At 40.3% G+C, this 25,657-nt stretch overlaps 1 protein-coding gene across 6 annotated transcripts in view; it reads left to right on the forward strand.

The window, feature by feature from the left end:
- Nucleotides 1-25,657, forward strand: part of LOC131225494 (protein SHOOT GRAVITROPISM 6) — a 180,226-nt gene that overhangs the window by 136,770 nt on the left and 17,799 nt on the right. For 5 of the 6 annotated variants that reach the window (XM_058221025.1, XM_058221027.1, XM_058221026.1 and 2 more), the window contains 5 exons: nt 4,770-4,951; nt 5,061-5,183; nt 5,283-5,343; nt 5,445-5,540; nt 7,119-7,219. In XM_058221025.1, coding sequence (XP_058077008.1) covers nt 4,770-4,951; nt 5,061-5,183; nt 5,283-5,343; nt 5,445-5,540; nt 7,119-7,219 — 563 coding nt within the window. Of the gene's footprint in view, nt 1-4,769; nt 4,952-5,060; nt 5,184-5,282; nt 5,344-5,444; nt 5,541-7,118; nt 7,220-16,850; nt 16,961-25,657 lie in introns of all 6 variants that reach the window. The other variant, XR_009161371.1, reaches the window with a different exon arrangement.

Raw genomic sequence — 25,657 nt, forward strand, 5'->3', positions numbered from 1 at the left:
AGTGGGCCACGATCATGAGGTCTCATGATGGGCTTTTCTTAACTATCGGGCCCACCCTTTTGAACCAAAACTTCGTCTTCTAGTTAGGAGGCCCTCCCTGGACGCCGTCATCGAACCAGATCGATGGTGGGGCCCTCCTGCGTGCGTACATGCGTGGGGGGGGGGGGGTGGCGTACGTGCGCGTGTAAGCACGATGCCCTCATCACTGGGCAATATCAAGACCACGGTCTTTTGTTTCCTTTCTTGTTGTCGACAATTTCTTGACAAAATATTGTGTTGTTGATATTCTGAAATATCGACGGATGTTTGGATGAAAGGTTGGATGGATAGATGGGATGGTTGGACCGATTTCTTACAACAACACATGCTTTTAGGCCCCTGTTAAAGGGAAACTTATCATGTATGCATTCTTTCTGCCATGTTTTTTTAATTCTAAAATATGAAAATATGTGTATTTTATCATCTCCTGAAGTTTCCAGAAAAAGTTCACCATTTTCCCCATGTTTCCCCATTTTTTGGTTATTGGCGATATCAATATTGTTTCCGTGTCCCCGGCCAATGAAACTTGTAGCGATACCGACACTTCAAACATTGGTTGTTACGACCCCAAAAAGGCACTTCCATTAGTTGATGGTAACCATTGCTTTTTTTCTCATAAAAATCAGCCCGGTTATAAGAAATGGACAATATTCAAAGAGTTAGAATCATCCAAGTGGCCTGATTTTTACAACATGGCCTGCCTCTAGTGGTATGAATTAATGGAATGCCTGGATCGATGGTTGGCATGTGGTAGTAGTAGGAATATATTTATTTATTTTTTTTCAAAAAGTTACTTCTATATCTTTTATCAACAAAAATTCGCACCTATACAAATGAGGCACCCCTTTACTTAAAATTGGGGGCCAGCCATGAGAAGCACATAAAAATACAAAAGACTCTAAAAGCTGATTAGATCATCTTAATAGATCCTAATCCAACCATATCAACGAAAATGGAACCTCTGACCTGTGGAGGAAGCTCCGATAGACGTTCGAACCATGCATTCGCTTGAGTAGCACTTCCTAACCGGGCCATCAAATCCGCAGGCGAGTTCCCTTCCCTTAGAACATGTGCAAATCTGATTTAACCTCTGCGTTGCAGCTGATGAATCCTATATAACCACATTTTCCATTTCCAACCCTGCTTAGCCACTCCAGTTAGCAAATCAACAACCAGTTTTGAATCCGATTCTAGAGTGATTTGGCTATAACCCCTTTGAATTCCGAGAAGGAGGCCATCATATACCGCACACAATTCTACAACCGTGTTAGAACCGACCCCATAACCTGCAGAAAAAGCGAAAAGGAAATTACCCATCTCCCCTCTGTCGATACCACCTCCTCCCGAACTGCCCGGATTGCCTCTGGACGACCCATCAACATTAATTTTCACCCAGCCCGACAATGGCCGCTCCCATCTAATCAGAACTGCTCGGCCGCTAGATCTAGAGGCAAAAGGCGAGACGACACCTACTCTAGTATGATCGGTCCTTCCTGGACCAGGCGCGCATCTATCAGCGATAGAATTGCTGAGAAGATCATCCCACCACCTGATTCTGGCAAGAATACGATCTAACGATACCAGCACACCGTCGAAAACTGCACCATTTCGTGCTTTCCAGATCTCCCAAATAATTGTGCTAGGAATAAGCATTCGACTCATAGAGTTGGACCGCATTGAAGAGATAGCCGCCCACCACTGAGATAGCCGAGATTCAACCGATAATGCTGCCATAACAGAAATGCCAAACCTTCTGCCCACAGTTTGCCAAACTGTCTGAGCAATGTCGCTATTAACGAACATATGGAGCAAAGTCTCTATATGATGGGGCTAGGAGCCATGAGTGGAACAGCAAACACAGCTGGAGGCAATTTGGATGCGTCTAGATTGAACTGCATTGTCAACCGAGACCGCATTATGAAGCACCTTCCAGACCAGAAGCGAGATTTTAGGTGGCAGATTGGCATGCCACACCCATCTTGACCAGCTCCGACCTGGACCCGGATCCCTGCTCAAAGACCACGCAGATTTAATTGAAAATTCACCTGAAGTCGTGAATGGCCAAAAAGGGACGTCAGCGTCTTCAGAGATGCTGAACCCTACCTGAAACACATGATCAATAACTGTCTGGGGAAGGAGGAGGAAAACAGCTGAGGGGGGAGGAGGACCATTCGGACGAAGCACCTGACGCACATGAATGTCCTGCAAGCTAGCTGGCACCTCTGCTTCAACCAGCTACGCAAGAGGGCCCAGACCCGTCCAATTCGTCTTCCAGAAATTACAATTGCCAGCACCTATTTGCCATTGAACTCGGGATTCCACCATCAGAATGCGCTCCTTGATTCTCTTCCACAGGGGAGAAGGAACCCGCCTTGATCGATTAGAAGCCTCTGGAGACAAGTCATGAAGATACTTGGTCGCCATAAAAGATTTCCAAACATTGTCTTCCTGCCCAAACTTAATTGACCAAGCCATTTTACATCGAAAAGCTTCCATAATATCCGTAAGTTTTCTAAAACCGATTCCCCCCTCCTTTTTTGGCATTGCCAGCAAGTGCCAATTCCTCCAATGACACTTCTGCTTTCCTTCAGAACAGCCCTAGAAAAAATTCGCCATGTGCCTCTCATTTAATTTCAGCACCTGAGAAGGAAAATGGACAGCCGCCATAGAGTGCACCGAAATGCTTGAAAGGACGCTCTTCACCAGGACCACTCTCCCAGCTTGGGATAAAATACGGGCCTTCCACCCATTGATGCGACCCACAACTCTATCAACCAACGGCTTAAAAGCGCTTGATTTTAGCCTCCCGTCTGCCATAGGTACTCCCAGATAAGTGAAAGAAGAAGAGGAAATGCCGAAACCAAGGATAGCCTCAATTGATCTAATTCTCGCCCAAGACAACTTTTTTACACCCAAAAAGGAGCTTTTCCTCAGATTGATACTTTGGCCCGAGGACGCTTGGAAGGAGTCCAGGAATTTCTTAATCTGTAGCAGCGTGGATTTACTCCCATTTGAGAAAATTAACGCATCATCAGCATAAAGCAGATGCGAGATCGCTGGGCACCCTCTACACTGCAAATGGTCGGCAGATTTAACGATTAAACAGGCTTTTGAGACCTCTGCTTAGAGCTTCAGCTGAAAGAATGAACAAGCTTGGAGAAATCAGGTCTACCTGCCTTAGACCTCTTGTAGATTTAAAAAAACCCGCCATCTCTCCATTTACAAGAACAGAAAACCAACTATTCACCCAACATTTTTCTACCATCTTAATCCAACACATGCTAAATCCAAACCAATTCAAGACCTGCTTCAGGAAGTCCCAGCTTACCCTGTCGTATGCTTTGTCCATGTCTAGCTTCAAAACAATGTTGCCCCCACGAACTGGTCTATTTAATTCCCTGAATAGCTCTTGAGCTAAAGCAATATTTTCCGCTATCGAACGACCTTGAACAAATGCCCCCTGCTCTGGCGAAATCAACAAAGGCAGAATTTGAGAAAGCTTGAAGACTATTATCTTGGAGAAAACTTTGTACAAACAATTGCACAAACTGATAGGACGATAATCCGAAAACCGCTTAGGAGAAGCTGATTTTGGAATTAAGCAGATAATAGAAGCCGAGATAGACCTGGGAATATTTCCTCCTTGGAAGAGAAAGGAGATCACCCGATGAATGTCCTGACCCACCACTTCCCAATAAGATTGAAAAAAACTGGCTGAGAAGCCATCAAGCCGAGCCGCACTATCTTTAGGGATGGAGTGAATTGCCGAACGGACCTCCAACAGCGAAGGGATCTCCAACAAACGGTCATTGTGGGCCTGGTCGACCAACTGTGGAATACAATGCAGGAGGTCCTGGTCAATCTGAGAAGGATTAGTGCTGAAAATTGTCTGGAAATTGTGGTAGTAGTAGGAATACTATGATCAATGCTAATATTCTCCTGGTCCAATCTTTGGCAAGTGAACAAGCCTTCATTCCCCTTTCACCACCTCGGCAGCCCTTGTATCACTTCTCACCACCTCGATCCTAGTCCTGTTAGGTCTTCCTCTCATCTCCTTTTCAGGCCCTTCAACCCTTTAGGTTACCTTTCTCACTGGCTGCTGTCTTTAGTCTTCGTTGCACATGATCAAACCATCTCTATCTCCTCTCAATGTTCTCTTACTGGGATCACTCTTAGGCTGCTTTTGGTGACTTCAGTCTTAATGCTCTCCACCCGGTTCTTCCCAAATAACATTTCACATTCTCATCTCTGCAAGCCTCATTATCTGCTCATGTTGCCTTCTAATTGCCCAGCACTTTACCTTATAAAACATAGCCACTCAAACTGCCGTCTTTGTATCTTACCAAAAAATAAATAAATAAATAAATAAAGAAAAGAAAGAAAAGAATAGCTATCTTATAAACCTTTTCCTTAAAGCTCACTATGAATGATCTATCTCTCACTATTTATTTACCATCTCTTCAAACTTGATCAAACCTGAACAAGAGTTGTGTCAGTCAAATGCATGACAATATGTAGGCCTCTGTATGCAACTGTTGCATATCCAGAATTACATGCTGCCAAAACATTTCAAAACCTGGAATGAGGATAATTTACTGTCAATGTTTTCCTATGCCTGACAGGGATTCTTGATATTGTTATTTCGATGGGGATTCTCTTATCTGGGATTTTCACAACACTTGCTTTTCCTGTTCATAACAATTTCATCTGTTCATCTGTTTCTATAACAGGCATTTTCACAGCACACAGTACTCTCCGTTTTGTTTCTCGAGCATGTGATATCTGTGCTTAACCACACACCAATACTTAAAGATGATGCAGAGAAAGGAGACAGTGGTGATCATTCCTCTGAAATCCTCATTGAGGAAGACATCCTCCAAGCAGCTGTTCTGGCTCTCACTGCATTATTCAGGTCTGGGTCAATTATAGTTTAATCACAAAAATGACTTCGATAGCTTTTTATCTTTTGTGTTGTCTTTTAGGAGCTCTCTCAGAATTAAAGATTTTTATCTGCACTGCAGAGGTGGCGGTAAAACTGGGAAGAAAGCTGTTGAACGAAGCTATGCTGCTGTTCTTTCTGCACTTACACTTCAATTAGGAAGTTGCCATGGTCTAGCTGGATCTGGTCAGCAGGAACCTCTATGGTACATTAGGCCACTGAATACTGCATTCTTTTTTCCTTTCATGTGTAGTTAATGTCGATATTTGCTTTCAAATGGCTTTCTTAATTTTATTTTGTGCAGGACTGTGTTACCAGCTTTTCAAGCATTCTGTGATTGTGTTGGGGATCTTGAAATGGGAAAGGTACCATCTCCTTTAGCAATAGCTATGCTACTTGTAAGCTATGGCCTGCATTTACCATTACATGAGAGATGGATACTTAGTCTAAGATTTTTTTTATGTAGATTTTAGCTAGAGGTGGAGAACAAAAGGAAAATGAGAAGTGGATCAATCTTATCGGAGATTTGGCCAGTTGCATCTCTATGAAGAGGCCTAAAGAGGTAATATGATATAATTGGGATGTAGTCGTTCTTATTATTTTTTTCATAGTCATATTATAACTCATTAAAATGGGAAGAAACATGACATGCTACATAAATAAAGGCCATAGAAAGGGATCTAAATAGTAAGAATCACATATCGTGGATGCACGTTGCCCGTTTTAAGAAATCGAACTTTTGAATTATTCTAATAAATAATAAGATTCCCATTTAAGGATGAACACTGATGGACTCCACATGTGAAATACAATGTGGTTGAGCCTTAGCATAGGACCAGTGTTTCATCATCTCTTTGCAACAGACAGCTCTTGTTGCCACAATAACAGCTACATGGTGGCACAACATGAAAAGAGTATATGTTTACGGCTGCTCATATGTCAAGGTGAACCCCACTTGCATGTTTCACGGGGCTATGAACAACAGCCTACACAGGATGCATAGCTGCTGCAACTGGCAGTAGCACATGCAGGCTAATGCATGAAACAGCAAAGGGCTGTAGCCAGCCCATTCCATAAGCTAAAGATGCCTTTGGCAACACTAGCAGCAAGCAAGGTTGATCATGATGTAGCCTGTCATTAGGACTACCTACTCAAACCTGCTAGATGTAGCCCCTTCAATAGCTTCTTCCACTCCAGTTTGGGACCGATCCCTCTTGTTCTTCAGGCAATTACATTTGCAATTATTGTGTATGTTATGGCAGCTAGGGGTACAGCTTGAAGCTCATTGATCTTGTTGCATTTACCTTACCCAAGCAAACAGCATTCTTTTTTTTTTTCGCAATTCAATAACTGTTCAGATAGTATAGAATATCTCATCCATAACCACCAGATTATCAGACGAGAATTTCCAGAAACTCTTGGAAGAATGCCAGGGAAAGGTTTCTGGACAAGCAACTATTAATTGTAACATGTTCCTCCTGAAAACCCTCCTCAAACATCAGGCTATTCTCTTAAGGAAAATGCATGCACCATCGAATCTCTATCAAATCTCTTGATATGCGTTATTAAAATGTAACCTAAAACATCAACCCCAATGTTTTCGGTTCCGGTTTGAGTGATCTCAATTATGGGTCATTTGTAATCCAGATTACTATTTTTCCATGACCCGAAATTATGGCTCCATAGTCTTGCTATTCATCAAGTTAATGCAAATTTATATTGAGATATATACTTTTATTTATTTAGTTATAATATAACACTAAGCATTCGGGGTCTGTAATTCATCATTTCATATATAAATTGCAGTATGAGTTCATATATAAAACTATATTGCATTCACTGTATGTATTGGAGTTCCACACTTGAGCCTACCCCTAGTGTACCATGTGTTGGAAGAAGTAGCATAGCATGTACCCATTCATGTACTATGTACACAATGCAGGTAACTTTCTTTATTATCATTCAAGACTTGTTTGATATAAAATTCCTTATTGTTTTGTGGCATATGCTTTTAGCTTCTTCAGAATCAAATATTTATCTATTTTGAGGAAAATATAATCATGGAGAAGTGTCTCCTATCCAAAAGTTCCTTTGTTAGACTGATGTTGTTCTATTTGGGGATGCTGATTTCATTTCCCAGGTTCAACCTATATGTTTAATTTTGAGTAAAGCCTTGAATCGACACCAATGGTTTCAGAGGGAAGCTGCAGCTGCCGCATTATCTGAGTTTGTCCGTTATAGGTATTTGCTTATAGTGTGGTCTTCTGCCAAATACTAGATCAATTTGTTGAATTTTCAGCCTCAGAAGCATTGTCTTATGCTTGCTTACCTTCCTTATTAGTGATTCACACCTTTAGCTAGGTTGCAAATTCTGCACTATTCAAACTTATAACTGTGAGCTAGTTGACTCTTGAACTCATTATGCAAAAGGAATACTCTTTTTCTTTCCTTACAATTTTTATGCCAAAAAAGAAAAAGAAAGAAAAAGGAAAAGGAAAAAAAAAGGATGCAGTGTGCCTTTTTTGAAGTAGATAGTGTTAAATTAGCTTATTATTGTATATATGTATACAGGACTTTTAATATCTTAAGGAAGCTATAAGTTAGTTAAATGTTATGTAGCAAAGGTGTGTGAATCTTTTCAGTTTTAAGTTTTAACTGAGTCTTAGCAATGTTCCAATTATTGCCGTTTTTATCAATAATATCAACGATAATTATTGGTATCACCAGGTTGGTGATACAAATACTTTTGGAAATGCCGATTTTTTCAGCCATCGGCAATATATCGTTAATGTATTGGTACCTTGTCGTGTTGCCCAAAAAACGCTGCTTTCTCTTTACAAATTCCTTTGTATCAATTCTATTGGCGATATTATCACCAATAGAGCTTGAGAATGAAGAAAAGGTACATAAAGCAGGTGTGTATATATATATATATATATATATATAATCAGAAAGAATGGGAATTTTGGGAACTGGATTTCATTACTTTTCTTCAATTTTCATGAATCTAATCCTTCATTTTGGGGTTAAAATTGGAAAGGGGGAAAATGTGCACAAATAACTAGAAAATAAGAAAAGAAAAATTCACAAAAAGAAATTTGTTATATTATTATAGTTTTTTTGGAACTATTTGGGGAGTGAATTTTCATTCTTCAATTTTCATGAATGAAATCCCTCATTTGGGGAAAAATTGGAAGGGAGAAAACATGCATAAATACTGCGAAAATAAAAAAAAAAATAGGAAATTTGTTTTTTTATATCATTTATTTATTTATTTGGGATCTGATTGGTCAATGGATTTCAACCACTCTTCAATTTTGGAAATGTTTTTTTTTTTAAAGAAAAAAAATTATTTTATTTAGAAAAAATGATACTGTTTCATGAAAACTTAGTAATTTTTTTCTATTTATGGATGGATGAGTGACGTATTGCATTTTTTAATTCAAAAATTATTTTTGAAGTTTGAAAAATTATGAAAAAAAAAAAAGTTTACTTTTTACGAATAATTATATTATTTGATAATTATGCATGCATCCATGGATGGATGTATGATATATTTATGCGTGGATGTGTGCATCGGTGGATGGATGTGCTACGCATGTATGGACTAATATGGGTTTATAAACGCATAAATGCATGCATTTACTTATGTATTTATCTGTGCATGGATGGATGATGGATGTCGGATGATGTATCTATGTATAGGCCCCTATTAAATAGAAACTAATTACGCAACACATGGTTTAGGCGCCTATTAAATAGAAATTGATTTTGTATTGTTTCGACAAGAAACAAATGGTATTGGATTTGGGAATTATCTCACTTAATAATAACAAAGAAAATAAATGAAGTGAATAATCATCACATTTCATTTATTCTAAATTTGTTTACATCCTTCTTATCCTTTGATTCCAAGATAAAGTCTTTATGATTATAAGAACGAGTATTGAATGGATTCAAATGTAAATTTCGGCAGCATTTCGGCTCATATCATTCGAGTCTCCACAAGAGAAGAGTTGTGCGGGTCTTCTTTCACATATATGTCTTCATGAATAGTATGAATTATATCCTGAAGAGAAGCCCTCAAGATAATGTATTCAAATATTAAATAATACTCTTCTTTTTTTTTTGGATTATCCACGTTACTCCTCGTTGAGTTGCGCGGACCAAGGAGTTGTGCGGGTCCGCGCAACTCAATAGGGTTGCGTGGTTCTGCCTTATCATTCTTCCCCCTCTCTCTCTCCTCGATACTTGTCAGAGGTATCAGTCTTCTGAGAAATCCGATCCCTCAAATGAAGGGGGAGGGGGTATTTATAGGCTTTCACACGTGCGAATCCTCAAATCTTGTGCCACGGGGCTCACTTCTCATCATTTGCATTCTTCAACACAAACACCTCAATGATAAGTTGCGCGGACCCGCGCAACTCCGTGCAACTATGATGAGTTGCGCGGTCTTGTGCAACTTGAATTCGGCCGCGCAACTTGGCTTCTTTCGATCTCTGTCTTCAATCTTCTTTCCCTGCCTACTCCTTTTAATCAATTTTTTATGCTCCAACAAATGCCCCCTTGATCCGATGTTTGCTTGATCATCAGGTAAAATGAAGGATAAAAAATACCCTGCTTGAGAATCGAGTTGCGTGAACCCGCACAACTCCTTGTATCGGGTCCTACGCAACTCAAATCGGGTCCTGAATTGGCTATAAATACTGAACTTCCAATCATTTCCTCACTTCAAACATTTTCCTCAGACCAAAACCTCATCACGCAACTCCTCTATCACACAACTCATCTGTCCGTGCAACTCTTCCGTCGCACAATTAGTCTGGCCACACAACTCCCCTGCACTTAGTGCAATTTCTCTCCATTCTGAAATTCTGCCCAAATTTCTTCAATTTTCCAGACTTAACCAAGTTCCCAGCTTTTCAGACTTAGCCAAATTCCCAGCTTTCTCATACATGGCTCGTACTAAAAGGACTTATCGTCTCGTAGAACAGCCAACTCATCAGCCTTCCCATGCTAGACTTCCATTCTCCCCAACCCCTTCTCAAATTCCTGAATCTTCTTCTCCAGTCCCTACGTCTTCTTCTTCAATTCCTGAACCTACCTCTTCCCCCCTTACCCACGAAGATCACCCAAGGAAGAGAATTAAAGTGACCAAAAAACGTCCTGCCTATATTAAAGAACCTGTTTTACCCGTTCTTGATTTCTCTGACAGAATCCAAGCGTTATCTTGGCCGATATGCAAAGCCATTATTGCCGAAGATATAATGGGACCTCCAAAACAAGGACGAGAGATTGACTAGGAGACATGGCTGAAATCAACAGCCAATCTTTGCACTGATATCACCCGTTCACCTGCTAGAGAAGATACACCGCCTCCCTCATTTTCCAAAAAGAAACGCAGCAAGTCGAAAAACGAAGAGCTTCAAGAGAAAATCAAAGAGCACAAGAAGAAGAAACTTCCAAACACCTAGGACACTGTAAAAGTCCAGGAGGGCATCATAAAGTTTAATAGCCCTTTCAGAGATGTGCTGATAGTGATTTCTTTGAACATTCGTCGCCATCTGTCTATTCTTCAAAGCGAGCCCATAGATCGGATGACCCAGAGCAAGATGATGTATACCCCAAACTGGTCCTATGAAAGAACCAAGAATGCTAGAGGGTATCTTGTCAGAGAGAGGATCAAAACAACAAGTTGGCAACATTCATCCAATGCAATTCCTTATTCCTTGTTATAACCCACATGAATTGTTTCCTACAACCTTCTATGAAACAGTACATCAACGTTTCAGAGACGAGCTCTTTGTGGGGAAACGAAGAATTTCGCACATGCAGCTTCTTGTCCTCACGCAATTACTATATTGACTGGGTTAAAGCGATTCTCAACAAGCACTCTGCTGTACTGATAGAAGTTGGCCTCTATGGAGCTATCGAAGCTACTTCTGAATACTTCTACAAGGACCCTATGATTTACAAAGGGTTCCTCAGCTACTGGTGTCCCACCACCAATTCTTTCCATCTACCTTTAGGTGAAGTCAGTATTACTCTTTGGGATCTACACAAGATGGCAGGGTTCCCCATAACAGGTCGTTTCTACGACGAATAAATCCCTATAAATGAAGAGTTTTCGCATTTCTCACTTTCCAAAAGACAAGCATTGGTGTCTGATGCTTCAATCGAATTATTCAGGGAAATGTCCAAATTCCCTAACATCAAGAAAATTCCCCAGTTTCTTTGGCTGGCCCACTTTTCTCAAGGACTATGGTATAGTTTTCGACTTATATCACGCATTCATGTATTTTACCAACATTCGCCTTATTTACTTTCTTCTCTTTTCATTGCAGTTTCAGGAATAACCACTCTGATGATCTGGAGAATGCTCGCCAGAGGATAAGGAATGCCCCGAAGTATACTTTTAAGGGCAAACTGGCAACTTTTCTTGCATACTGGCTTAGTATAGTCGTGCTCCTAAGTTCCAAATGGGCCGATGCCATCAGACCCACTGTATTTGTTGTTGCAGGAGGACTAGTAGAAGGTTGAAAATATTCACTAGCACCCTCTGTTCTCTGTTCGCTGTACAGGGCTTTTGGCGATGTGGCCACTCACTGTCAGAATCCATCTATCGGAGCCAGTTCAGCATTTACACCATGGGGTTACTTCTCCCGGTGGCTAGGTGTCTATTTCCCTAGACATATGACGACCCAGAGAAAGCTTATGTCCATCCTTAGCGCATCCCATTATATCATTATCAAAAGCGGTTGATGTCAAAAAGAACATATGAATGGGTGATTGATAAAATCGAATCAACCAATGCCTTCGACTTCTATCAATTTTCATTCTCTAAGTATGTTGTTGATCACAAAACATTCGATGGTGAAAATCTTCCTCCAGTTGTGCAAGCTTTCTTCATCTCAATTAGGTCTAACAGCCTGCTGTTAAGAGAAGGTAGTGAATTCTGGAGAGAACCATACTATCCAAGCAGATTCGCCCGACAATTCGGATATGACCAAACAATGACTGAACACCCCGAGGTAGTAACCCGCGCTATGAGAAGTTATGGTGGTGGGCCTTACAACTGGGGATTGGTCTGGAGACAATTACTTGTTGCTCGTATTAATTCAAAATTTATTATTTCTAGTTTCGGATGCTTTGTTCATACTACCTATCCATGGATGAGATGGTGGGCGCACCAATCTTTCTTGATTCGTCGTTGTATGCCGGTAGATTCTCCTATATGGGTACCTGCTCCTAGGATCAGAAAGCGCAATCTCATAGGAGTAAGACACTCCATTGAACGGGATCATGCCCCCGCCCCTGGTGAGGCCTGTGTGGAGATTTCTCTTAAGGAGCCAATTTGCCAGATTAAACCTGCAAATACCCTGGAGGGCTGGATTGCTCATGGATTTCCTTTGGAGCATTTGAAAGGTCAAAGAAGGCACACTGGCTGAGAAGACACCACAGGTGCTGCAGAGACTTCTCAAATTCCTGCATCTATTGTTCGGTCCCCAACTCCAGCGGTTGCCAGACCTTCTGAACCTCGAGGTATCGCCATCTATTCCTCGACCATCATCTGCTCGTAGAGATTCGTCATCTCTGGTCACCAGATCGCAAACTCAAGCTAGATCTTCCGTCTCTCCTGTAATTGTTGTCACAAAAGAACCTGTCCATGCTGATAAGATAAGATCTCCGTGGAAAGGAAAACAGGTAATCATTGAAGAACCGATTCTGGATTCATCATCATCTTCATCATCAGAGGAGGAGGAAGATGAAGAATCCTCCTCTGGTAGCTCTTCTTCTACCGGGAGTGAATCATCCTGATGACTCAAAAGAAGAGGGTGAATTGAATATAAATGAAGAAGAAGAAGGGGAGGTGGACATCGATGATGAAGAGTAAGTCATTGCAGCTACTGAAGTGGACGGAGAAATGCCTCAAGATGTCGCCGCTCCTCATACAATGGCTATAGAAGCTGACGAAGAGGAAGAGCCTCTTGATTATGGAAAATATGAAGACATACCGGGGGTTGACTTGACTATGTCATTGAGTAACGATTATTCACCTCTCCCGCGTACGATATTTTTTGGTCCGACAGGCGGTACTGCAACAATTTCAGAAACTCTTCCAATCTCTATAGGCGCGGCTCAAACTGTTACGGCTGCTCCTACTTCTGGCACACGCTCTACTAGAACGGCTAAAACGTCTCTTGCACCTTTAGTCAAAACTAGTACAATGGCTTGCGAAATAATCTTTCCAACAAAACCAGTTGATACCACAACTCCGACTACGATTGCTTCTAGTATTAAGGCTAGAGCGCCATCTTTTGCTGACATGGCTTTGGACATGCTTGGCCCTTCATCTCTTCCTAAGAGAGTGCAATCTGTAGAGATGCCAGCTCTAATTCCAGTAGCTTCGACTGCAAGTATATTTATTTAGTCTCTTATTTCGTAATGGTATTTCATAAATTCCCTTCTAATTCATATTTTATTATATGTATTTTTATTTTTTTTTGTAGCTCTCCCTGTTTCAAGTGGATCTGCAAGCTCCAATTCCATTGCCACTGTTTCAAATATAATATCTTTAGAGAAGATTTCCCCCCATGCATTGATCTTGCTAAAAGGTTCCTTGTCAGCGGCCATATATATCTTCAAAGATCCAACACAATGGTCAGATTTGGAGATAGCATTGGCATCTCTAGACAATGCTACGAGGATGGCAAAGATAAATATCTCTCCTTTGCGTGAATCTCTCTCTCATTTTTGCGCCACACTTCATAAGCTGGAGTCTACTCAAGATATGACTATTGCCCCCGAAATACTTGCTCACCAGAAGGATCTACTACATCTTGAAGAGAAGTTTGCCAGGGCAATGACGACACTTTCTGGGTACAATAAAGAATTCAACTCCCTCCACGAACAAGTGAGTGCTTCTAAGCATTCTTCATTGGTTATTAGCGAGAAGACTTTGAGTCTTAAACAGCTGATTTCTGATCTTGAGACTCAATAGCGTGAAGTAGATTTAAAGACCAGCAAGCTTGAAGCCGACATTGAAGATATCACGCAAATAACTAATCTAGAACAGTCGGAGATTTCGAAAGATGAAGCAGCCATAGCTTCCTTGAAAGAATTGTCTGATGTTCTTGGTCAAGTTAAATTTGTTGTTGATGCGGAGTTAGACAATGCGGCTGCCGAAGTTCAATTGAAACAGGATTTCCAAAAATATATGATTGCATTAGGAATATCAACAGATTGGTAAATTTTCTTTTGCATCTAATGTAATTTCATGCTCGCATATCATTAATGAATTTTGGTTGTTGAAGAATTTCATGAATACATTGGAAATGATTAAGCATATATTTACATGCTTTTTGCCTCATCAGTTTTTTTAAGCATACTTTGATAATGCATGCTAGTAAATTTATAACTTATTCATGGTTGTTAGCATGATGTCATCTACATGGCATTCTTTTGATGGGCGCAACTAGTTGTTAGTCTTAGTTTCACACAGTTCAAGCTCTTAAGTAGTGGAGCAGGCACAGTTTTTTAGACTCACAAGTAGTTGGAGTCGGGTCTTACACAAATGGTCTCTGTAACTCTTATGAGTTCGTTGGACTTATCGTGGCCCGAGAGTTCACAAACCGCGATCCATCGGGTTTTACGCACAGGGTTGGCCGCAATAACTCTTTAGAGTTCATGGGGTGCACAAGGTTACCTTAGGGTACCAAATTCAAAGCTGTCAGTCCATCGATGAGGGGGTAGTTTATTTTAAAGACCCGTCATGAGTTTCTACTGGAATCAAACTAGGAATCTAGGGGGGTCTTACGCATGGTTGGCCTATCTATGGACAAGCCAAAGAGCACACATTGCAACCCGCTTTTTCTTCGTCTGCCAGGTCGAACCCATTCACAAGAAGGCTTTTTCTCTCACATTCCCTTATGACGTTGTCAAAAGCTGTACAGACGCCATTGGTCTCACGCGTGACGGCCGTTGTGGACTTTTGGTCGCTTAGGGTTTTTAGTCGTTGGCTCCATCCACTACCCGCATGGGTCTAAGCATGTGATGGCCTACGCGGGCTTTTTAGGGTCACTGGCTTTTCACTGCTGCCCGCATAATATTTGATGTATCGTCGATTGTGGTAGGTCTTATACGTGATTGGCCTTCTAGGCTTATTCCACTATCGTAGATAATAAATCGTCATCGCTATTGTAGGACTCATGTATAGCATTCCGCTGCCGTAGATAATAAGTCGATAAATGATATATTGCCATTGTTGATAATAGTATCCTTGATAATATTTATGTTTTAAAATAGTGTATCAACTTGGCAATAATATCAATTTGACGACAATGGTTTTTGTAATAGTGGTCAGCAACGATTAGCAATAGCAATAATATCAATTCGACGATAATCATCGGCGCTTGGCGATAATCGGCGATAGTATTAATTTTGGTAATGATCAGCGATAAGATTGATATACTTGAACCTGCTTGATATTCTTGAGAATCTACTTTTTATTCATTCATATATGGAGAAGAATACATGGCATTTGCCTTTTTAGGCTATTTCATCATTTTGCTTTTCTTGCCCCCTTTTGATTGGGAAGTATTATATTCAATAATCTTCGGAATGAAAATTGTAGCGATTCTTTGGGGTAATATATCTTGATGAAGTGAGCCTTAACAGGTATACCGATGCCTCGTCCATTCTGATCCACGAATCGACGGGCTCTATTTGAATATACTTCTGTTATCACATATGGACCGTCACACTTGGGATCAAATTTGCCCCCAGCTCTTCGAGTGACCACCATAGGTCTTTTCAACATTAGCACCATATCCCCCTTTTGGAACAAGCGATGTTTAACTTTCTTATCAAAGGTGGCTGAAATTCTTGCCTGATATAGTTCTAATCGTTGTTAGGCTGGTAGGCATTTTTCATCGAGTATATCCAACTCGGTCAGCCTTATTTTGGCATTTTCATCATCCGTGATTGATTGGTGTACTGCTACTGTGAGTGACGCGACTTGTGTTTCAATGGGTATAATAGCTTCGACACCATATACCAATGAATAATAACTTTTATCGCAGTTCGATGAGTAGTTCTGTAAGCCCATAGAGCCTCTTGCAACTTTCCATCCCAATCGCGTTTATTTCCCGTGATGGTTTTCTTCAGTATTTTCACAATTGTCTTGTTGAATGCCTCTGTTAATCCATTGGCCGGTGGATAGTAAGGTGTTGAGAACGTATGATGAATGCTGAATTTTTGGCATAATTTTCCATACCCCTGTTCTTAAAAGGAGTACCATTATCTGTGATTATTCTTTTTGGAATACCATGGCGATATATTATCGCATGTCGAATAAAATTCACGACATCTTTTTCTTTGACATTTCGCAGTGTAATTGCTTCAGTCCATTTGGAGAAATAATCTGTTACTGCCAGAATGTATTGTTTTCCTTTAGATGAAGGCGGATTTATGGGACTGATGACATCAAGTCCCCAGGCGACGAAAGGCCAAGAAGCTACCAATTGATGAAGATCTTCCGAAGGCACGTGTATGACATCGCCATGGATTTGGCATTCATGACATCGCCATGGATTTGGCATTCATGACATCGTTTCGCATAATCGATAGCGTCTTTAAACATGATGGGCCAGTAATACCCCATTCGATGCACCCGATGGAATAAATTTCGGCCAGCTTGATGTGCTCCGCATTCTCCAGAATGGGTTTCTTGCAATATTTGATTTGCTTCTTCCGTATTCAAACACTGTAACAGCATTTCGTTTTGAGATCTTCTATATAACACTTCACTACACATAATGAATTTCTTTGATCTTTGCTTGATCTGTAACCTTTGTGCTGGGTCCTCTGGTAGAATATCGTATTTGAGGAAATCCACAAAAGGCTGGTGCCAATCGTCTGTTGTAACCTCCAAACATGATACAGGAAGTGCTTCAACGGCTTCATTAATGATTTCAAATGATAGTAAAAATCTTCTTTCTTCTATTGTTACTTGAAGGGGACTTCGATCTAGACAAGATAAAGCTGCTGCCAGGCTAGCTAAAGCATCTGCCCTTGCATTCTCTATCGCGGTATATGTTTACTTTCAACATCATGGAATTGCTCTAGTAATTGTTGTGCTCGTCGATAGTATGGTAGGAGTTGTTTTCTTATTTCGAACTCGATTGTTAGGTGGTTTATAACCAACTTGCAGTCCCCAAAAATCTGCAGCGCTTTTATTTTCATTCCTTGAGCTATCTCCATTCCAATGATAAGAGCTTTATATTCGGCTACATTGGTACACATAGTTCCCAATGTGAAAGAGCAAGGCAGTAAATCGCCCTGAGGATTGATGAATATCACTCTAGCACCTATTTCTGACAATCGAGAAGCACCATCAAAGTACATTTGCCATGAGTTTGGCAATTCAATCATCATCACTTATTCATCTGGGAAATCATCACTGATTATTTCACTGTTTGTTACAGGATGAGCTGCCAAGAAATCTGCCACTGCCTGTCCTTTTACTGCTTTTGTCGGCTGGTAAGTAATTGTGTATTCTGAAAGCAACAACATCCATTTGGTCAATCTTCCTGATAACATCGGCCTAGTCATCAAGAATTTTATGGGATCCGCTTGCGAGATTAGAATTATATCATGAGAAAGGCAATAATGTCTTAGTTTCCACACTGCAAATATTAATGCCAAGCATACTTTCTCGATTGGCGAATAGTTGCATTCTGCACCTATCAAAGTTCAACTCAAATAATAGAGCGCGATTTCCTTCCCATGTTCATTTGCCTGTGCCAGTAGAGCTCCTAGTGAATTCTCCGTTGCAGATGTGTATAAAATGAGTGGTTTACCTTTCACAGGAGCTGCCAATATTGGAGGTTGTTTCAACAATTCTTTGATTGAATCGAACGCATTCTGACATGACTTGTTCCATACGAATTCCGTTCCTTTCTTCATTAAGTGAGAAAATGGCTAACATCTTCTGGCTAGGTTAGAGATAAAACGGCGAATATATGCTAACTTTCCTTGCAAACTTTTTAATTCTTTCAATGTTTTTTGCGATGGCATTTCTTAAATAGCTTTGACTTTCCCTAGGTCAATTTCAATTCCTCTATGTCTGATAACAAAGTCGAGGAATTTTCCTGACGAGACACCAAAAGCACATTTAGCCGGATTCCTCTTTAACTATTTCCTTCTGAGCCGACGGAAGACTAAAATCAGATGTTTGTGATGTTCTTTATGGTCGTTTGATCTGACTACCAAATCATCTACATAACATTCGACATGCTTATGCATCATATCTTGAAAGATGTTCTGCATTGCTTTTTGATATGTTACGTTGGCATTCTTGAGACCGAACGGCATGACTTTGTAGCAATAAATTCTCAATGAAGTTCTGAATGCCGTGGCTTCTTTATCTTTTGGAGTCATTCTTATCTGGTTATACCCGGCATAGCCATCCATGAAGGACATAATAGCGTATTTCGCCGTACTGTCAATTAATAGCTCGGTTATTGCCAACGGGAAGTCGTCTTTCGGGCAGGCCTCATTTAAATATCTGAAATCAACGCATACCCTAATTTGTTCGCTTTTCTTTTTCACCGGGACAATATTTGATATCCATTTAGGATATTTGACTTCTTTGATGAATCCAACCTTTATCAATTTATTTACTTCTTATATTAGGGGAATTAGATCTGGATGGAATCGCCTTTGTGCTTGTTTGTTTGGCCTTTTTATCTTTGGAGATATTCAGTCGATGCATTGCTACTGATGGTTCCAATCCTGGCATTTCTGCGTATGTCCAGGCGAATACATCTTTGTTTTCTTTTAGGAGTTTGTTATATTGATCTATTTCTTGTTCGGGCAAACTAGCATTTATAAATGTATTCTGTGGTTCTTCTTTTGTGCCCAGATTTACTTCTCGCAAACTGTCAACTGTCAGCTGCCCCCCATCTTCCATCTGTTTAGAGTTATTTTAGGATGCTTGATTATTTCAGAATCAGTTTCTTCTCCCGAATCGACTGTGACCATATTTACTGAAGATTCTGCCCCCAATCCGCAGAATTTCTCTCGCTTTTTCTCATTTACTCCGATTGGAATCTGGATTCCTTTTCCATAGTTCAAGCCAGTTGGTTCTTCGTAGTCAAAACCCATGTTCTTCATAATTTTTCTGTTGGCTGGACTATATCTCTTGAGATCTTCAAATGTCAGTTTTCACAACTTATACTTTTATCGACTCTTTCTTCTACTTTCATTTCCGAAGGTGCATAAAATTCGATCGGCTCGGGATACTTTAAACTGGATTTGACATGAAATCTTTTTGGGATAGCCGGAAACGGCCTGTTACTTTCAGCATATGGCAATGGTACTGTATAATTCGACTGTAGAATCTGCAGCTGCTCGGGTGATAATAATGTTAATGAAGGCTATCCCGGTTGTCTCAAGTGTTTTGGCATGAAATAAAACTTCTTTTTCGTGTTCACTTTCCCAGACAATTCCATTTTTTCGGCTTCTTTCCCTATTATCTCTGTGTGATTACTTCTTGAGGTTTTGTTCTCACCATTCTTCTCCCTACTGTTGCGAATCCATCATAGTAACTGGCATCTGCAAAGAAAGCTTCTGCGTTTGTATATGGTCTTGCGCTAGCCATTACCTTGTACTGAACTCCGTCTTTGTAATACTCGAAGCATTGGTGTAGGGTGGATGGTATGATACCATACTGATGCATCCACGGCCTACCCAACAGGAGGTTATATGTCATTACCGCATTGATGACATGACAAATGACAGTTAACTCCCCTATCTCTAGAGTTAATGTAATCTTCCCTAGCGCACGTTGCCCATCCCGGTTGAAGACCTGTATCGTCATTCCACTAGGGCGTAAATGTGAACGACGATATCTGAGTTTATTCAGCACTGTTAATGGCAACAGGTTCACTGCCGATCCATTATCCAACATTATTCGCTTAACCTGTTTACCACAAATATGACCCATGATCATTAATGGCCTATTATGCTCCCCATCGCAAGTCAAATAATCGTCAGAGAAGGAAATGACATGCATGCAACTGCTTTGTATCTCTTGCTCTGTGCCTTCCATCTCTACGAGTAATGCTTTTTTGACCTCATTATTAGATAAGGCGCGAATTAGAGTGTGTCTACAATCTTCTTATAACTGTAGTGCATCACACACTTAATCGAGCTAGTATACCTTTCAGATGGCTTATCACATCATAAGTTACATTTTCCGACTTCATTCTTTTCTTCTTTTCTATTGTTATCGATGTGCATCCCGGATATTCTTTCCCATACCACTCCAGCCTTTTGTTTTTGGAGAGGACTCGTTACTTTGTTTCCTGGGCGTAATGTGATCACCACAGCTTTACCCATTCGTTTTGCAGAATTATCAATATTTGTGCTACTATTTTCCTTCTTCCTCAGCCCTCCCTTTTTCTCGTATATAATCTCTCAGCCAGAGATCATGTTTATTGACACTTTTCTACTTCTTTCTTTATCTTTTCCTATTATAATCTCACCCTTGTTTATCTATCATCTTCTGAATTATGCATTTCAGTGTAAAGCAATTTTCCATGGGATGTCCCAACAAACAATGATAATGGCAGAAATTTCTTTTTTTCGTCATTTCTGCTTCTTCGGGCCATTTGGACAAGGGTAACTCTATTGTCCCTGTACTTAGCAGTTGTTTCATCATGAGGGTAACATCTTCCTTCTCAAACGTAAATCCTTCATGGGAATTAAGGGATCTTGGTCTCTTATCATTGAATCTGCTTCTATAACGATCTGACTCTTCTCTTTTTTCTGTACTTTTTCTGTTACGGGGAATATCATTCTTCTTTTCTCAGTCGAAGACATTTGCCATCAGTTTACCGTGTCCTCTTCTGCCTGTTTCGTAATGAAATGCTGGTATTTTCTTGGTCATTAGTTCTAATGCATGAGCTTTCGTAGCCAAATCACAAAAGGTTCTTATGTCAGCACTGATGAGACCAAATGCAATTCCACTCTCCATAGAATTTAAGCACATTTTCACTTGTTCTTTCTCCTCAGGTAATTGTCTGCACGAAGCTCCCAATGTCTTTCATCTATCTATAAACTTTTTTATAGGTTCGCCTTCTCTTTGTCATATAGAAGCTAGTTCCGTAATGCAAACTTCACGATCTGACGAAAAGAAATTTGACACAAAGGCATCCTGCATTTCTTCCCATGTTCGTATCGATTCTGGCGCTAAACTAGAGTACCATCGGAAGGCTTTCCTTGTCAACGAAGAGCCAAATAGTCGCAAGCAGTACTGCGAGACAGTGGAGAAGTTACCCATTGTTGTAATGAAGTGCATGAGGTGTTCATCTGGAGATCCATCCCCATTGAATTTCTAGAAATTTGGGTTCTTGAAGTTCGCTGGGAAAGGTACATCCTCCACCTCTCTTGGGTAAGGTGTCCTGTAACGGAATCGTTTGACATTCTCCCGCTCTCTTTTAGTTATGACAACCTCTGCAACCACTTGCCATACTTCTTCTTGAGTTATCGCTCTTATTGCAGGAGTGGATCCATGTGATCCCGCTCTCGGTGGTTGTGAGCCCTCGGGTTGTCGTTCGCGTTCATTTCTGGCAGCCATCATTGGGGGAGCTACAATCTGAGCCACTTTATGTGCCAGAGTGGTTAAAGCTTCTCGGAGATTCCTGCATTCTTCCATCAGTGTTCTTTAAGCTTGTGCCATCTTGGTTATGTGATCTTCTGCAGTCAGCGTTGGACCTTGACTTGTTCCTCTCATATATACGGTAGCTTCTCCACTTTTTCACAAAGCAGTCGTTGGAGTAGAGTAGGAACGCATTGGCATGATGGGGCTTAGTGAGAGAGGAGCTCCATTTGGTTCTCCTGTGCTTCCTTAAAATTCAGACGATTGTAACACGACCTGTGGAGATGCATTTTTGAAAACTGATATGCTTCTCATAGGTGATTTGCCTTTTTTCCTTTCTTGTCCATCGAGTGTTAGCCACAGGCAAAGCCGGAAAGTCCTGCGACGTTAATGAAGGAACTGATTTTCCCGGGTATAACGCTAGAGGAGCAAGTTCAGGGTTCTTTCTAGCTGCATTTCGTGTTATCGGTCCTTTGATTTTTTGTGACGATAAACTTGTCCTGGCAGTTATGGTGTTTCTGGTTCTTGGCCTTTGGCATGACACAACTATCCCCAGTCATTACTTTTTTTCTGTGCTAATGGTGAGACAATTATGACTCCAATCATGGCTTGAGATTTGTCATTTTTGATCAACACAGATTGTTTCTCATAAATCGGAGATTGATCATGGGCATATTCTATTACAAATCCCGTCGGCGAGAAGTAAAAGATTGTTTTGCTTGCAATGGTTGCCATCGATTGTAGCTTGAACGTATGTATCATATTGTAATTCTGTCAGAGAAATCAAAACGATATCAATCAGTATTTAATTATGTACCTTATCTTCGAGATGAAAGGGAAGATGTTCCTGTTAAGAGTAGCCATTTTGGCATCTATAAGACGCCAAACTATGATAATATTCTCTGTATTGTTTCTAAGTTAATATCAAGTAAGATCCCAACAGAGTCGTCATTTTGTTTCGACAAGAAACGAATGGTATTGGATTTGGGAATTATCTCACTTAATAATAACAAAGAAAATAAATGAAGAGAATAATCATCACATTTCATTTATTCTGAATTCGTTTACATCCTTCTTATCCTTTGATTCCAAGATAAAGTCTTTATGATTAAAAGTACGAGTATTGAATGGATTCAAATGTAAATTTCGGCAGCATTTTGGTTCATATCATTCAAGTCTCCATAAGAGAGGAGTTGTGCGAGTCTTCTTTCACATATGTCTTCATGAATAGTATGAATAATATCCTGAAGAGAAGCCCTTAAGATAATGTATACAAATATTAAATAATACTCTCTTTTTTGGATCATCCGCGCAACTTTGTTGAGTTGTGCGGACCAAGGAGTTGCGCAGGTCCGCGCAACTCAATAGGGTTGCACGGTTCTGCCTTATCATTCTTCCCTCTCTCTCCTCGATACCTGTCAGAGGTATCAGTCTTCTGAGAAATCCGATCCCTCAAATGAAGGGGGAAGGGAGTATTTATAGCCTTTCACACGTGCAAATCCTCAAATCTTGTGCCATGGGGCCCACTTCGCATCATTTGCATTCTTCAACACAAACTTCTTAATGATAAGTTGCGCGGACCCACTCAACTATGATGAGTTGCGCGGTCTCGCACAACTTGAATTCGGCCGCACAACTTGGCTTCTTTCAATCTATTTCTTCAATCTTCTTTCTTTGCCTACTCCTTTTAATCAATTTTTTATGCTCCAACACGTATGGTTCTTTGATTTGTTTAGCATATGACTAATTATGTAAATGGTTAGGATCACAAAAACGAAGCAATCATATGAATGGTTTGGATCATTGAAAACAAATCCAATGATTTAAACTGTTTATAGTACTGAATAAGGGCCCCTACAATAATAACGGTATGGATTAGTGTGGTTTGAGGAACCCTTTAGGGGATCCATTGTCCAACACTGAAAACCTGGGCGAACGAACGCACTTCCTCATCCAACCATCTACTTCAACCCACATCCTTAGCGACCCAACATATAATCTAGGAATCTCCAATTGACATGGCTCAAGTGCTTGCTATACTGTGGAAATTTTGTGTAATTTTGTCACCCTCGTTCAACCAAGTGGCTCTCGACCGCTGCCTCCACTTGATATCTTCTTCCTTCAAATGACTAGATTAATCTTGAGACGGCTTCACCCTAAGATTTTTCCTTTCTTCTAATAAGCCATCCCCTCCACCTCTATATCGAATTCCTAAATTCCCTTTAATAAATAATTTATTTCACCCTTATGTCTCCCTCAAGCTTCCCTCTTCCACGTCAATATCTTGCCTTTTAAAATCTTAAGTTTCTGACTCAACTTGAAGCCATCAAAACCCTCAACCTCAATAGATTCCCACCATTCTCTGATCAACTTGGAAAATCCCTCCACCTCCAACCACATGAGCACCTAAACAGTTTTGGGCCCCAATTCTCCCCAGTAGAGTCCAAGAAAATAGGGCAATGATCAGACATTGGCTTCATTAGCACCCATGTGGAAGCCAACGAAAAATTCTCCACCCACCCAGACGAAACCAAAAACCTATCTAATATGGACATCACTACCTTTTCTTGCCTATTAGACAGTGTAAACTCTTCATCAGCCATCAGAAGATCGATCATCTCATGCAAGTCCCACCCACTCCAAAAACCCCTTTATGTTGCGCGAGTCTACCCAATATCCTCTAGTCATCTCCTATAATCCATCTAAAATGAATTATGTCCAAGCACTTCCTCTCCTTATGTTTACCAGCTTGAATACATCTTCCTCCCATCCTCGTCCCCAATATATTGAGCATGCCATTATATGCTCTACGTTTAGCTTCATTATTTTCTTAAGAGTTCTTTTTGGCATTTCTATATTCTGTTACGATTTTCTCGTTTCTCCCTTGTGAAGCCTTGTTGCATGGTCGTTTCTCTCTAATAGCCTTTTGGACCTCATAATTCCACTGCCAATTTATCTTATAGGAGCAGCTTTGCCTCTGGATACTCCTAAAGCTTCTTTTGCCACTTTTTTAATGCACTCAACTAATTCATTCCACTTTTCTTTTCTATTTGATATAAACTTATTCCTAAATACCATGGTGTTCTCTTCTTTAAATTCCAACACTTTGTTTGACCTCTTAATTTCACTCTTCCTTCTATCACTTGCTAAAACATCCATAACATTAGCATAGTCAAACTCTCTCCTGGTATTTGTTATAGTCTTTACATATTGATCATTCTTTCTTCCTAAGTACAAAGAAGTTTATTTTGCTTGTATATGATCCACTTTTAAAGGTTATTAAATGTTTTTCTCCTTTTAAATATGTATTTACTATTGTAAGATCGTGTGCCATTGAAAAATCAAGGATATCACCCTATGTTTCATTTCCATTCCCAAAACCATATCATCCATATACCCTTTCATATCCTCTCCTCATCTTTTCCCACATAATCATTCCTCCTGTAAATATCCTCTCTCCATGTTTTATTTATTAAAGTATTCCATACATGTCCTCCCGAAATTATTTTGTAATTCTCTCCTCAAATCTCTACGTGCGGCACATGCACTAATAACATTGATTCTCTCCCTCTCCCAACATAAGCTTTATCAATAAAAGCTTGTTGCCTACTCTCTTAAAATCAACAACTTTATCCTTTAAATCTTCGTCTACAACTATCCCTACTGATGTAGGACAACTAGCCACTTGGTCTAAAAGCTCGAACTAATAGAGAGTAGCGAATCAATCCAATTATCTCATAGCCCAGGCCCCACATCCCATGGGTTAGGACCTCGGTCGAACCCTCATCATGGGCCCCACTTCACATGGATTCCTCTTCACACGAATCACCCGCATCCCATAGGCTGCCCCACTCGAGACCAGTGTAAAAATGCCCCTACATTAATCACCCCCGGTGAGGAGTCTCGAACACGAGACCTCCCGCTCTGATACCACTTTGATGTAGAATGATGCAAATCCAGCTATGTGACTGAGATTTAATTAAAAATCAAAGGAATATATAAAAATCACCAAGCTA

Source organism: Magnolia sinica, chromosome 14, assembly GCF_029962835.1.
Source record: "Magnolia sinica isolate HGM2019 chromosome 14, MsV1, whole genome shotgun sequence".
Classification (NCBI taxonomy): domain Eukaryota; kingdom Viridiplantae; phylum Streptophyta; class Magnoliopsida; order Magnoliales; family Magnoliaceae; genus Magnolia; species Magnolia sinica.